Source organism: Nannospalax galili, unplaced genomic scaffold (genome assembly GCF_000622305.1).
Source record: "Nannospalax galili isolate Female #2095 unplaced genomic scaffold, S.galili_v1.0 scaffold246, whole genome shotgun sequence".
Taxonomy (NCBI): Eukaryota; Metazoa; Chordata; class Mammalia; order Rodentia; family Spalacidae; genus Nannospalax; species Nannospalax galili.
Genome location: NW_008356327.1, coordinates 2,968,106 through 2,984,290, shown reverse-complemented (window position 1 = coordinate 2,984,290; position 16,185 = coordinate 2,968,106). Strand labels below are relative to the sequence as shown.

The window sequence follows — 16,185 nt, the reverse complement described above, 5'->3', positions numbered from 1 at the left end:
TTAGTAAGAGTAACCTTTTTCTACTCTATACCGACTTTTTTAAAGTTCCAACAGATACATATAACTGTATTGATATCTACTCCCTAAAAATGATATATATTTTTGCATCTAAAATTGCATGAATTTCATTAATCTTCTATCAGAAGGTCTCCCAGTAGTATATACTTAAGTTTTAATATTTAAAACTAATTATTGGGGGCTAGAGGGATGGGTCAGTGGTTAAGGGCACTGGCTGTGCTTGCAGAGGACCCAGGTTGGATTGCCAGTACCCACATGGCAACTAACAACTGTCCATAAGTCTCAACCCTCTTCAGACCTCCGCAGGCATTGAAAGACATGGCTGCACTTATATACATAGATGTGATACACTCATAAACATAAAATAAAATATAATAAATAAAATATTTTTAAAAAATATACTATCGTGACATCAGTTAAGAGAAATGTTGCTCAAAATATAACATTATATTCCCAGAATGATTTTTCAAATTTCTGATTGCTATTTATTGCAGATACGATATTAAAATGTCTATTTCTTTTATAGTTACCTAAGCCTGACCTTTTGGAGCTGATTAAATAATACTGTTAATATCAAAGAATGCCCTAAAAATGATTGAATTTAAAAAGCAAAATAAAAGTAATTGGGAAGTCTCTGGCAATTAATCATTTTAGATTTCCTCTTGAAGAACCATCTTCATTTGGAATAGAAAACAAATGGTCTTTTTTTCCTGTTACATGCCGTTGTTAGACTGAATTTGCTGCACAGAATAGATGTCTGAAAATAAAAGCTCCTGTCTGATTCTTTTCCCATCCAGTAGCATGCACTTCGCAGCATACCTATCTTGCTTTTCTGTGTGTTTGAAACAACTTAGTATTCTGTATCTGATTTGCTCAGCAGATTTTGGTTATTAGTGTAAATAATGCCATAAAGAGCATATGGAAATCCACATAGGAGCTAAACAATCTTACTCATTCTTAACATTCAACTCTTTCATTTTGTGTGTACCCTGTAGTAATTATCACAAAATTGGGTAATCAGACATTTTTAAACTTAAAAACTATATGCATAATCTATGACTTTATGTAGTATGGAAGTTGTAAATGCCACTTGGATTAGATTGTGCTTCAAACATTCAATAAAACACATTTACTGTGTCCAAGATTAAATGATACATTGTTTAAAATTAATTATTCCTTTTTAATTGCATTGTATAAACAGAAATGACCTGTTAATTTAAAGAAAATCTATCAGCACAAAATGAATTCACTCATATAAACAAGCAAGATGAACTTGACCTTGTTTGAACTTGTTTTGATGTGGCCCAGATGGTAGGCTACATGCTTGAATAGCGGCCTAAAGCTGAGGAAAAACTCATATAGCAAGATCTAGATTTATAGCCTTCTGTACATTCCTACCTTGTATTGTCCTTTCGGCATCTGTTCTGCCGCCACTGCGGTCAGCTTCTATCTCTGGGGTCAGAGAGTCTAAAAGCACAGAGAGGTAAGAGTGACATATATCTCATTTGATTCCTATTGTCCTTTTTAAAAAAAGAACTACCTGTTAGTGATGAATTAAAAACACATTAATCTTTGTCATCTTTTAAAGGTTAAACAAAACTATAACAACGAGAATTTCTAATGATTTGACTAGATCAGTAAAGTAATATTCTCATAAGATAGCCTGGAGTGGGAGTTTCTAGATTAACTTTTCATCATTTTTTTCTGAAGATAAAGATTTGGTTAAACAAAAAATCCCTGCCAGATTTCAGATACTGAGATTATATACCAAAACAGTAAAGGTGCCTGTGGAATAAAGCGTTTCAACCCAACACTGTCTTCCTAACATGCTTTCTTTCGGCTATACACATAGCTGAATGAATCACAAGAAAGAAATATACAAAACCACAAAGAGATGAGACGTCATCCTTTCAGGATTAGAAAGCACAGTTGACTATAGGAAAATACACAGGTTCTTACCATTTAAGACCCTGAGACCATCTGCTGAAGCTGCCTGTTTCAGTGTCTGCTCTGCTTGCTCACGTCGTTTGGTCTCAAACTCCAGGGCCTCCTGCAGTTTCCTCTTTGCCTTCTTCTCCTTCTTTAGCCTCTTTTGCACTATGGCTGGGGAATAGTACATGGAGATTACTTTTAAGAAGTCTTATTACTCTGATAATGTATAAACGGTCCATAGTTTTATGGCATTCATTCATTTTTCCTATTGGATAGTCTACCTACAAGGAGGAAGTCCAGAAATCCCACCTTTTCCTAAAATAATTATCCATAAAATGTCCATGGAAATCAATTTTATTTTCAGCCCTGAACTATTAAAAGAATTCTTTCAATTGTCCTGTATAGAGATAAATTTAATGGGCTGCTAATGTCAGTAACTATTTGTGTTCACTGATAAAGGGATCCTGCTTAAATGAAATTTGAGGCTTAAATCTCTGCACTTAGGTGACAGTGCTGCAGAACGCATTAAATAATGTAACCTTTGGAAGCACATCTCCACTCCTCTGCAGAGGCATCGCCTCTATTCCTGCCAGTTAGATTCTTAATAATTATTCCTTCAAATTTTAAGAAATGCATCGAGTACTATTTGTGTGTGAGGAACAACAAATTCCTGTTATTAATATATGGAAGCAGAAATTTCTTTGGATGAAGATACTAGGATTTTCCCTAAGAATAATTTCTTCATTGTAAGTGTATTTTGCTGTAATAAATTTCAAAAAGATCATTATAGGTTCATTTTTCAAGAATTAGAGCGGAATATAAATACTCACTGGAAATTATTATGTGTTACTGTTAACAATGTGCTTTTATAGATGAAAAAGTATATTAAAATACAAAGTATGTTATGATATATTTTTTCTTATTAGATAATTGCAATAATGGTGCCTAATAGTAATCAATAATTGATAACAAATAATGATAATCCATAAAATGTACATTTGTGTACTGGATATAGAGTGAATTGTTTTAACTTTGTCTCTATGTAAATAAACATGGTAAGCAGTTATCATAGTGAAACTATATATGATTTTCTTTGGAATCATTTTTTGATTATTAATAAACAGTGATGTCAATGCAACAAAATCACTATAGTAAAATCCTTTTTTAAGTCATGAGGAGTGATCATTTCAAGATCTTTTTAGTTTCGTGCTGCTTATTGAAAAAAATACTTTTATTTATGTAATATTTACTCAGAATGTAAAATAAAGGAAAAATGCTGTAGTTAACATTTTAGTTCCAATTTCTTATTCCCACGTGTACTGTTTTACTCATTACTCATACTGCTCAAATTTTAGTCCACTAACATGTTGAGTTTATTTTTCTGTAACATATATATTAATTTTTTTTATCCAAATGGGCATTAACTAGAGCCTTACTAGTAAAATAGTTAAAACTGATTTCAAATTAGTGCTAATTCCCTTTAGAATGTGAAAATAATTTACTTACCCTAACATGACTCACTATTTCTCTTTCTAAATATTATTATTTAATATTTATCTTTGAAAAGACACAATAATTTTTTAAATATGTTTGTAAAATTTTTAACACCTAAACACACCTGGCACCCTGCCATTGATATCTTAGTTTCCTCCTCTATGACGGCATCAAATGGGATTGAATCAAATGCTCTGTGTGTAGAATTGCTTTAGTAGACACATTGATAGTAGGTAAGTATTGATAATTATTACCTTCAACTTACTGTTCAAAATTAAATGGAGAGTTCATGGTGTGATCTGTAAATATTTGGCCCTCTAGTGGCTGAAGGAGTAAAACCTAAACTAGAATGTCCTATCAGATCTGGATCCATACACTGCTGAAAGGCCTTGCACGGTTCAATGTGTTATTTTCCAGACCTCAAAGCCTGTAATTTAGTCTTATATCACAGGTTTCATTGGGCTACAGCAAAATTAAAACATGGCTATTCCATGAAAGACGATTCCATGGATTGAACTCTTTGATCAAATTCCTTATTCACTTAGAACTCATCCATCATCAATGTTTACCTTGTTTGAATTATTTGATTACCTAAATCTATATGGAGCCATATGCTTTAAAACTGATTATACACTGCATGACAGTGTTGCAAATCAACTTGATCCCAGGAATGCAGTAGCTATTGACTTATAGTATGTAAAGAAACAGCCTGGTAATCTTGCTACTTTGAAAAGCAAAACAGAAGGAATGATCTTTAAATGATCCCATCAAACAAGAAATGGGGACATTTGAAGCATTTATACTGGATACATAAAAATTAGAGAACAGGAATTTCCCATATAACTAGAATTCTTATATATCCCTGTAATTGAAGCAAAAGGGGAATTGGATGCAGGTTTCAAATCCATGCATAAAATAAGTATACAAATATGAATGACTTTTAAAATATCTATAAATGTACTTTATGATATATTAAAAGAAGCAATTAAAGATCAATAATACTATTAATTTTACCCAATAAGAATTCATTTTTGTCACTATTTCCTATTTTGACCTTGCTGAATGAAAGTGAGGCATTCAGAAAGAATATGATACAAACACTTAACCTCAGTCATATGCTCAGATGTTCATCAGTCTTCCATTTCAGTGGATAAATATCTTACTGAAACTGCTTTGCTTGAATAATCAGCATTTTCTATTTTAGCTTTATGACTTTAACTTCTAAAGTTTTCAAAGGGCAATTATGAATGATGACAACATTCTTCTTCATGGCTATCATCTTATCAGAGCTCATTCTTATCTTAAAGAACATGAATTCATTAAACATTATAAGCAATGAAAATTATATGATCAGTGATACAAAGGCTATGTTCTAATCCCCTAAGGTGGAGACAGAAGAGAGTGTGTTCTTTGAACATTTGCAAATAGGAGCCAGTGATTCAAACACTACTCTGAGTTGTAGGAAAGATAGCAAAAGTTAGTCTCAAAGTAAATAACTAAACATAACATCATATAATTGTGTTGAATATTTTACTTAAAGTATGAATTTGTTTGGAGTCTCACAAATACCTCTGTTCTTTTGTTCCATAGCCAGCTGCTTCTCCAGTGTTTCTCTGAGTTCTCTTTCCCTTAAAAAGTCCATCTTCAGCTCTGTTTTTTCCAGTTGGACCTGTTTTTCTTGAGCCCTGGCATTATCTATGGCAACTTTCAAGAGGCCCTGTACAAAGGAAGTATTCAGAATGGTAATATTTTGGTACAAAATAAATTTTATTCTTTACTTGGAAGTATTTTCAAAGAGAGGAGCTCACTTAACTGAATTCTTTAATTCTTGTGCATTTACCCAGCACTCACTCCGACAAATAAAAAATAATGGAATGAAACACAAAACTCCTAAATCAAACTAAACTATTTTAGGAAGACAAATATTTATGGCACACAGGTTTCGTTAATTCTAATTATATCCAAAATTAAATGAGAGTTGCACAAAAGCATGGCTACAAAACAAAATGGACAAAAGAAGTAGCCTGAAATTCCTTTACAAGAAGTCACCTGATACGGTCTATGTGCTCCTGTCAGGCTGCTCACTGTCTTCCCAGTCTGTCCTTCCATTCCCTTCCCAAGCCCTCTCTTTACAGCCCTCCATTTTGTGTTTCTCCATTCAACAATTTCTGCCTGCTGCAGAAATTTCACTCTTCTCTAGTTTTTTGCATGACTTACACCTCATTTTATTTCACCTTTACCCCAAATCACAATTCAAGAAAGGACATTCAACTTGGTATATTCCTGTAAACAGATCTTGCTGGACCCTTCTTAAACTTTGTCCTAATAATTATCATTGTGTAATATTATCAGATATCTACTTATTTACTGGTTTATAGTGGGTATCTTCTACTGAAATTTATGTTCACTGAGGGAGGAAGTGATGTTTGCTATTTTTTAGAATTCTGCTCCAAGTACTCAGAGAGGGCCTAGCATATTTTAAAAGCAAAAGAAATTAATGAATGGAAATTATCATAGTGTTATTTTGTTAGTCATAAAATATATTCAAAGAGGCTAAAACATAGTGGATAGTCAGTTATGTTTAAATTCATTCAGAATGTTATAATAATTTGAAAATAAAACATAAGAAATTATTTCATAACAAAACTCAAAAAATGTATCAAAAGAAAAAGTGTATTTAATCCTTTTATAATGTATATCTATGTGTACTTTCACAAAATTTAGCAGTTCTTTGAGATTTTTGAAAATGAGTAATGAGGATGTGTTATACATGTAGAAAGCATTCCGTGTGTATTCTGAAATAATATACATTGGAACAAAGTGATCGGCAAAAATCATAGTTAAAACTCTATAATTATGTAATCAGCAATACTAAATATTATTTTTGAAGTAGAAAGCATTGTATCCTAGTCTGTGAATATTCCAGTCTGAAATTTGTGATTGAAATTATACAGGAGGTGGAGATTAATGCCATTTGCAGACATCTTCAAGGATGCAATCCCCTTTAAGTGTCAACATGAAAAGTTTGTATCAGGGATTCCATCTCCAGCTTGACTTGCAAGCCCAATAAAAAGAAGTCTGCCCTCAGCACTACAATATAGCTCATAGCACTGTCAAAAGCCATTTTAAAGATCACTTCTCACTTCATATTTGTTCTATCTAACCCAGAATTTCCTGGCATAATTTTTGCAGCATAAAATGATCAGGAGAAGGTTCTCTGTGTGTTAGCTCCCTCCTCCTCATTCTTTTGTTGTTTAATAATAAAACATAGCCACCTTAACTGAATTCAGCAACATTCCTGTATATGTTTCTTCTTCATCAGGAACAAACAATTAGTAACAAATGAAAGAGATCATTACATCAAGTGCCCTTTCAGATCACCCCAATTAAAACTTTAGTTTAGCTGTATTTTAATTCTAAGATACCAAATTCTAATTTTCTGCTCTGATTGCTCTTGTTGACTTATCTTTGAAAGATGTACTCTCTGTGCAATGTCTAGAGATTATTTAGCAAGATGCCAATGTTGGCACCACTTAATGTGTTGATTGGTTGTATTATCAGTAGCTGTTTAAAATAAATTACTATTAAACTATTATTGTCCTTGGCTGACAAAACACAATATTTTGGTGTTCTTTAAATATGAAACAATCAATATGAATAAACATGTCGAATAATGTTAAGCTGCAGCTCTAATTGTGTAGTTTTATTATTAATATCTGTTTTTAAAGAATGAATTTGCTGAGAGTATTTATGTTTCTCTCCTTTGGTTAAAGTTATTGCTCATGTACCTAATGATGTTATATTACCTATTCGTGCTGATTGTGCCTGAAAAATATTCGCTTTGGGGATCCTATACCTTCTAGTGACTACCTATAAGCTATATAAAATTAAATTTTTAGACTTTAAATCAGCACATCAATAGGAATCCAGTGTGAACAAAAATGTGCACTAGAGCCAAACTGATGAATATGCAAAGGTATGTTATTGCCAGTGACAGCTCTACTAAAAAAAATACAGAATACTAATTCAATTTCAATTCAGCAGGAGGCTGGGCAAAAACAACAGCAAGTAACGTTCACAACCTCTACAAATCATTAGGGCACCTTTCAACTACCAGTGATAATACTTTCAGATTTGTGTAACTTCTGTGAATACTCCAGGTCAATGGTGTACAAAAGGTCACAGTAACTGCAGGGTTCTCACTTGGACGTGCAGTCTTTGCTTGGTGCTGTGACCACAGTATGAATTACCATAAGGTGGGGGTTCTTTAAGCATGGATTTTCTCCAAGGGGAGTTTAGTTCTCAAGACACTGAAGTTGGACAATGACTCTAAAGAAATACACTTGAGGCTTGTTTAGAGACAATGGTTAAAGACAATGGTTAATTATCCTCAGATTTGTTTTCAAACATGAAGCATTACACTGTTTTCTTTTCTGAATGATCTCCCTTATCAGTTAAATGATTTTATTTTTGTCAGAAAATGAAGCTATTTAGAAAACTGTGGAGGGGGGTCGTTTTTCCATGAATTTACCAATGTTGTTTCTGTATCTATATTGCAGGGAGTTTAAATACCTGCTTTTGAGAGTACTTTTCAAGTAATACTCATATGAAAGACACATTCTTAACACACTAGCTGTAATAAGCTACACTAAAAGCTTCTTTACTTCAAGTTTGTATTTTATTCAAATTTACTTCTGAAATTTGCAAGGCCAAATTTTTATTGAATACTGTGTCACTGATAAACATGAGTAAAATACCCCAATAGAAGAACAGTAATCATTTGTTGCATCAAAAATATTTAAAACTGAAGAACAATAGTCCAGAAGGATCATGTGACAGTGACTTATCCAAGATTCTAAAGTACTGAGTTGACTAAGTCTAGGTCAGAAACACAGGCTCTTAACTTTATTTTGCTTTTAGTATTTCCCTGCATATTTACAGACTAAGAAGATTTGTCTCACCTGGGAAACAGATTATTGTAGACAGAAAGAAAAGGATGATACTGTTAAAGTGATGTACTATGGCAGAATACAAGAAAGAAAAGAAAGAGAGAGAGAGAGAGAGAGAGAGAGAGAGAGAGAGAGGTTAGGGAGATGGTTCAGTGCTTATGAGCACTGGTTACTCTTACAGGGGATGCAAGTTTAATTCCCTGCACCCACATGGGAGCTAACAACCGTCTGTAACTCCAGTTACAGGGGAATCTGATGCCCTCTTCTGACTTCCTTAGGCATTGCACAACATGGGTGCACTTACATGTAGGCAATACACTCATACACATAAAAGTAATAAATAAATGTTTTTAAAAGATGAAATTATATTTGGTTTGTTACAAACCATAACAGGAAATTTATGCAGATAAACCCACAGTGCTTTTAACCACATGCACAACATCTGCATAGGCCCAAGCCAGACAAAACCCAATGTGGATAGGAGAAGTAAGTAAGAAGGCCAAGCCCTAGCTGAGGCATATTGGTAACTGATAACTGCTGAAAGTCAGAGACTCAGTTTTCCTCTAGGGTGTGATTCTAGTTAGGTTGAACAGGTTCTAGGGCATGGACCAACAATCAAAGGCATTTAAGGAACAAAAATTAGACTAAAGGCCATAAAAAAGAACAGAGGATATGAAATGGGTGGATAAGGAGGTGGGGTTGAGGGACTGAATATGATCAAAATATATTTTATGAAATTCTCAAAAAACACAATAAAATGTTACTTAAAAATCTAGTATTCAGTTTTTACATATAAATATGGTATTTTTCCTTAGGTCTTATTCTTAGAGTAGAAAGAGGTAGTCATGAAAATTCAGTTTTGAAACTGGTATTATGAAGGAGATATCTGTACTGATAAATATAAATTTAATAATTAAAAATTGACAAATTAAACTATTTAGAACAGTGATGTTTTGAACATGATTTTCAAGGATTTGCAGCCTCAATTCTAATCAAAACAAAATATTTCATTGTAACTATGGAACTTTAAACTTACTACATGAGTATGTTACCATTTTAACACCCAAGGCAGAGAACCCAATTACACATAATTGAAACTCAGAGGAATTTGAGGTGGGCAGACTGTAATTACTCAAATTAAAATTTAGACAGTAAACACATTTATACTGTGTGTCTAAGAAGTCAGGGTCATGACTGTTTAAACATTCTATACAATTCTTGTCATATTGTTATAACTCAATCAATATGGCAAAAATGTGTGTGATGTTCTATCAGCTGATGTGAAATCATCATTACTGATTCATAATCCGGTATGTAAATGCTGTATATGTATATGACCATATGTATTTGTCTCTCTCTCTCTCTCTCTCTCTATATATATATATATATATATATGTATGTATGCATTTCACTCAGAAATATTCTTAATCTTTATGTGTTATATATGCATGCATGCATATATGAGGATATTCTAAATATATATGTAATTACATCTGTGCATATATGTGTATATAATTTATGTAGACAAGCATAATTTAATTTTAATGAACACTTTTTCTACAGGTGTTCTAGCTTTATTAAACTCAAATCCCTATCAGTTGTTACCAGAAATAATAAGCTTGTCTTGATTGTCATTATACTGTTATTTCATATAAAATATGTCTTTGAGCCATAGGGTTGAAAAAGAGATCAGATCTAGAGCAGGTTAAATAAATAACATTTGTGTAAAATGTAGACTTTTTTCTCTTTCTTTAAAAAATAATTAGTTTGAAGTGATGAGGTTATCATACTCTTCTAAATATTTTTGGCACCAAGGAGATGGATGACCACCCCTACTGTCAGTATTTGACTTAGAAATGTGGAGGTCGGCTGTATAACCAGGTCCTGGCATATACCCACTCCAGACGAGTAAGCTGGTGTATACAAAAAAGACTCAGAAATGTTTCCTGTGCTAAAATTGGAATTAAATTCTCACTCCTTTGATTAAAGGGCTTTTAGATAGTGAAGTATATATAAACAGCTTTTTATGCATCATATAGATTTGGACACATAATAAAATGAACTGTTCCTCTTCTTTTCAGAAAGCATTTAACTTAAGAGAGTACTTCTTAGAAAACCTTTACCTCAAAGAAAACAATAATGTGGTAAATTTTAAGGGAAAAGGTCTTATATTTATTTTGGAATGCATCAATTATTTGGCCGTGATCAAGATTAGACTGGTGTGTTGACTTATTTCAATTACTAAAACACAAAACTTTAATACTGAATTCAGTTTTTAACATTCTAATTATATTAGCATTAAAAATGTCATAATAACAGATAAGAAGATATGTTACATTAAAGGCCTCCTGTTATGTCCTTGGAGAGGTAAATAAAATTAATTACATTTCTACTGGAACAAAGTTTAATATGGTAGGAAATTTGTTTAGAAAAATTTAACTAAGGGTGGAGTGCTGGAGTAAAACCTTTGGAAAAGAGACTAAAGGGTAGCAATATCTGCACTCTTCTGTCTCCCTGTACTTCCTCCTAATATGGAAAAGCAGATGGCAGAAAACTCCATCTGCAGTCCACATGATCCGTCATGTGTGGCAAGAGAACTATGCTTTCTTCTATCCCAAACACTTTTATTATCTTGGCTCCCTGCACTATGTTATTGTTAACTGTAAGTATTTTTGATTCATAATGTACTGTACGTAAAATATACATCCTGAGGACCACATAGGAAATCCGTGGAAAGTTTTGTATGGCTTTTTGAAGTCTGTTCTTTGAAGAATCCTTACTAGTTGAAACAAACTTATTTATGAAAGAAGAGATTCTTTTGGATTCTTCTACATTAGACATATTTAAAATGACTAAACATCTCATTTCCTTACTGGAGTGCCAGAAGTTTAAAAATATCTAAATATTTATTAGAGCTTGTATGCTGTCATTTAGTAAATCAGACAAACTTACACAGTTAAATTGGTCCCATTAGTTGGCAATAAAGAGAACAGTTAAGAAGGATGTTTTCTTAAATGCTCATATCATTTTTGTCTGTTTTTTATATGACATAATATAAATATCTTTGAGTATTTCTAAAAAGATTTGGTTAGCTCAGCAAATTTAAAATCTCATTTTCTGGAAAAAATGTTTAATGCCATGGATCAGTCAATATCATGAGATAATTAATTGAAATAAGATGTATTTTGGAAAGAAATATTTACACGTGTGCACCATAGTTTTTTCTCACTGAGTGCTAAAAAGCATACCTGTATATTAGTCAGAAGGGTCTCTATGGAAGACAATCCATCAGGAAACAGAAAAGGAGATGGGAAACCTGGAGGTAGTGGTTGTCCATGCCCAGTTAGAGAAAGTTTGTCGAGGTTGTCTCTTGCGGTTGGTGTAGAAAGCGGGGTCTCATCTGTATGTGATTGAAACAAAAATATAGAACAAGTTACGCTTGTCTGTTTTTATTAGACCTCAGTAATGGCTTCCCTAGTGGTTTCCAGAACATTTATTGCAAATTGGTTCCTGCTATCAGGAGAAAATGCTTTCTGCTGAATTTTCTTTAATGAAAAAGCTGTGGAGATACAACAAGATAACATTAATGAGTAACTTTATAAGCCTTTTAAATGCAGTCTCTAATGAGACTGAGTTTACAGTGCCATAGAATCTTTTTAAAACAAATATTATCTCATATATAGTTGTGATAATATATTCAGGCTGACTTTATGGGCACCTTCCCAATTATCTCATTTTCGTTTGTTCTGTTTGGATTGACAATAGAATATTTCTAGAGCTTTATATATGAAATGTTTTGTATATCAGGATGTTTCTTTCTCAATTAACCTTTCCTTTACTTTGATGATTAGTCCAAATGTACTCTAACAAAATTTAACAAAGGATCTGCAATTGAAACCTTTCTTTTCACATCCAAAAGAGAAAGCTAGAATCTAAAACTACTTACTGTTTCTAAATTATATCTGAAATAGTCACTCTCATTTGCTGGAGATCTACATTTTTTAAAAACTTGGACATCTTTTACACATTGAAAAACTAAAGCTTTTATTCAAGAAAAAAGGATCTGGAGGGGAAAAAAGTAATAAAACGTAATGTCCATCACAGTGTTCTGAAAATCTGTTTGAAAACTTTGTCAGATAAGGTATTCTTTATTTCATGTATTGAATATTCTTCAACATTTAACAACTTAGAATAAGAATGCCAAATAAAAATTCTTTTATTTTCATAGTGAAATATTTTCATCCAGTTCTTTACTAATTAACCATTTATATGAAATGGAAACAGGTGTTGTAATCACAGAGAAAACTTTACTCAGAGCAGTATTCTCAATTTATAAATATTTTTCTACTTCCTCCCAGAAAAAATTAACCAAAGCAATGTATTTGCTCACTCCTGATAGAGCCTCTCAACACTGCAAGCAGCTAAATCTTTGGCATACTTGATTTATGCTTATAATTTAATGCCAGTGTTCTCCTGGATCATTCTTTTATTTTACATCAACATACCTAACCACATAACAATTATCTTTTTCTGTGACAGAAATATTGTGAAAGTTTCCACACCTTGTTGTCCCTCGCTAATGTTAGAATTAAGTAAATTTTTTTCCCTCAGCTTTCCACATTTGTAGTTAATGGACCAAAAGAGCAGAGGTTGTGGAAGGAAGAGAGGGACAGAAGATGTCCTGCTAGGAACATGCCTCTCACACTCCTCACTCCTCCGCAGATTCCCCTTGTACTTCATCCTCTGTTTACTCCCTGACAGATGATCGGCAGAAGCAAGTACTAGAGGAAGAGGCAGCACAGCTGAAGTAGGAACCGTGCTGCCATATTTTATCACACTTTTCAAAAGTGTTAGGGAAAGATTTCAGTACAGGGGTAGCATGACCACATGGCTAGTGTGCACAAGGTCATTTTGGATACCATTTTCCTAGCTGTCATAAATTACCTCTCCAGACCAAGGCTGCTAGTCTTTTCTCATAATAGCTCTGAAAAGGTACTTGTTAAACATCTATGTGCATGTGGCATTGTTTAAGAATAGAGAGCAATATTTTTCGATCAGCATCACCTTAGCTGTCACATGGGAAAGAAAATGTGGCTTAATAGATCATGCAGATAATAATTGCATGTCTCTTGAAGAAAGGCATGGAACCAGATGTTCACTTGAGGGTGGTTTCACTCTAGCTTCTATGACTTTACAATTTTAAAAGACTTCATGAAAAAAAGAATTAAATGTATGTATACACATTTGATCTTATGTTCCATCACCCAATGATTATTTGATTTAACTAGAGTGCATTTATGCTTGACTGTTTGGCTGTTGTAGGAGAAATCACTAAATCACTGTGATGTTTACATTCATGAGCCCATACTCATTTAAACAGGGTACAAGATTACAGGAGAATGCAAAACACAGACTGAAATATCATGAAGGGCATGCAGGCTAGAATGAATAGTTTCAGTTGTTAAATAGCTACTTCTTATACTTAGTAAAGCATTTCACCTTCAATCATTACTGCATTAGACATTTATCCCAAAGATTAAAATATTTGTGTGTATATGTGCAAATGTGTATTTCTTCTGCTGCTGTTTCAATGGAATTCCACGCTAGTTCTCATAGATGAGAAGAGACTATTATATGTCATAAATTTAAGACAGCACAGTTACTTAAAAATGGGAAAGAAGGTTTAATTGTTTATTCAGCTTTTGTAATTTTATAGAGCAGTTCTTTATCAAATTTAAGCCCCCTCTGCCATCCATGTCCCTAATCCCCACACCGGACTTCATGTATTCTGCCCATTGTGGAAGAGGGGGCAGAAAGATTGTAAGAGCCAAGGCTGGTTCATGAACACAGGGAAGCAGGGCATTAAGACCATTGAAAGCCTGCACATGTGAACTTGTGGCAATGGTACATTGAGCACAGGACCCATGCCAACTCAATTAAACAAGGGCCCAGTGGGGAGGAAAGACTCAGTCTAGGTGGCGGACAGGCCCCAGACTGAGAACTATTGGAGACTTAATAGCTCTAGATGGAGGGAGAATATGCCTTACATACATCCCTAGGTAGGCTGACTAGACTGCGGTGGATGGTGGATGAATTTACACTGAAAGATATTTGGGTACAAATACTCGACTGGATGGGACTTAACGTGTATGGAAGAAGAATTTTTTTTAAATACACAATATTTTAAAAAGAAGGCAAACTAATAATAGCTCAAAGAAAACAAATAATATTTAGTCTTCAATACTCTATTATCTAAGAAAAGATTGTCATCTTGTGGCAATTAGCATCATAGGAAGTCTGCTTTCTTTCCTCTTGCAAGGACTGAATGTTAAGAACATGCCTCTTGCATTTTAAATAAAAGTGACCTTTGATATTAAAAATGCTCTGGGAAGATTAAAGTAAAACTTTGGGAGTCCAGAAAATGTGGTGGTTTGGATCACAAACTCTCCATTGTGTTCAAAGTGTGAATGAAAAGGAATCACACATCCATAGAAGACCTTATTTCTACTTGATGTATTTTCAAAGATTCTATTTTGGTTTCTTTTAGATTTTCTGAGACAGGGCCTAATTATGTAGACATGGATGGCCTATAACTCTATGTAGTACAGGCTAGCCTCAAACTTAAAAGATCCACCTGTTTCTGCCTCCTAGTGCTGGGACTAAAGTTATGCAACACTATGCTTGGCCTTTTCTTTTGCTTTGTCTATCTGCAAATTTACAAAGATTTTAAGATTGTGATTAAAGACAGTTGTTTGGTCAGATTTCATAATTTTTGGATTATCATATTATTTGTTAATCAGTTTTAGTATCTTAATATAAATGGATGGAAAATTACAAGAATTGTATGAAGAAATCCTTTATATTCAAGGAGTGAGTTGAATGACAATCATCAAAATATGTGTCTAGTCTTTAAATTTTTTTTTTTAATTTGTAAAAGGGTTTTTCACAATGCATTTAAAGAATTTAAGATGAGGTTATTCTAATGTAGGATGGGTCCCCAAACCAATAACAAGTGTCTTTATATTTAAAAAAGGCAGATGGAGATTTAAAAAAGAGAAAGAGAAGAGAGAGTTAAGTAAGTGATACTAGACTAAAGGAAGATTCTAAGAATATTTCAGTCACATTTAGGAAATACAGGCATCAGCACATGGTTGACAGAACCAGATTGTTAGTGTGCTGGATAGCTTTAGTGTCAACTTGACACACCTGGGTTGAGGGGAGCCTCAATCGGGGAATTGCCTCTATTGGACTAGCCTGTGGCCATGTCTGAGGGGCATCTTCTTGATGAGTGATGTGGGAGGGCCCAGCCCCCTGTGGGTGGTGCCACCCCTGGGCAGGTGGGCCTATGTAGCATAAGAAAGCAGGCTGAGCAGGGGCCAGGGGAGCAAGTCAGTAAGCAGCATTCCTCCATGGCCTGTGCTCCAGCTCCTGCCTCCAGGTTCCTGCCCTGAGTTCCTACCTTGGGCTCCTGGATGAACTGTGACCCAGGATACGTAAGCTAAATAAACCCTTTCCTCCCCAAGTTGGTAGTGGTCAGAGTATTTTGTCACAGCAATGAATAACAAAATAGGGCAGTTAGTTTTCTGTTAAGTTGTTATGTATAAATTCCTAAAAATGTTGAGAACTTTTTAGCAGTCTTGTATTTTAATTCAGTTATAGGGAACTACTGTAATTTCTGAAGAAAAATGGGATAACACATATTATAGTTGAACAAATAGTTTCATTTTATTGTCTGGAAAATTACTGACTGACATCTGAGTAAATTATATAATACTTGTTGCAAATTATATAA

The 16,185-nt window shown here is 33.7% G+C and overlaps 1 protein-coding gene across 1 annotated transcript in view; it reads right to left on the bottom strand.

Annotated features, from left to right (window-relative positions):
• Positions 1-16,185, bottom strand: part of Dach1 (dachshund family transcription factor 1) — a 412,826-nt gene that overhangs the window by 34,625 nt on the left and 362,016 nt on the right. The window contains exons 8-11 of the mRNA XM_029556895.1: positions 11,642-11,793; positions 5,014-5,161; positions 1,978-2,121; positions 1,417-1,485 (exon numbers count right to left, since the gene is read on the bottom strand). Coding sequence (XP_029412755.1) covers positions 1,417-1,485; positions 1,978-2,121; positions 5,014-5,161; positions 11,642-11,793 — 513 coding nt within the window. The remainder of the gene's footprint in view (positions 1-1,416; positions 1,486-1,977; positions 2,122-5,013; positions 5,162-11,641; positions 11,794-16,185) is intronic.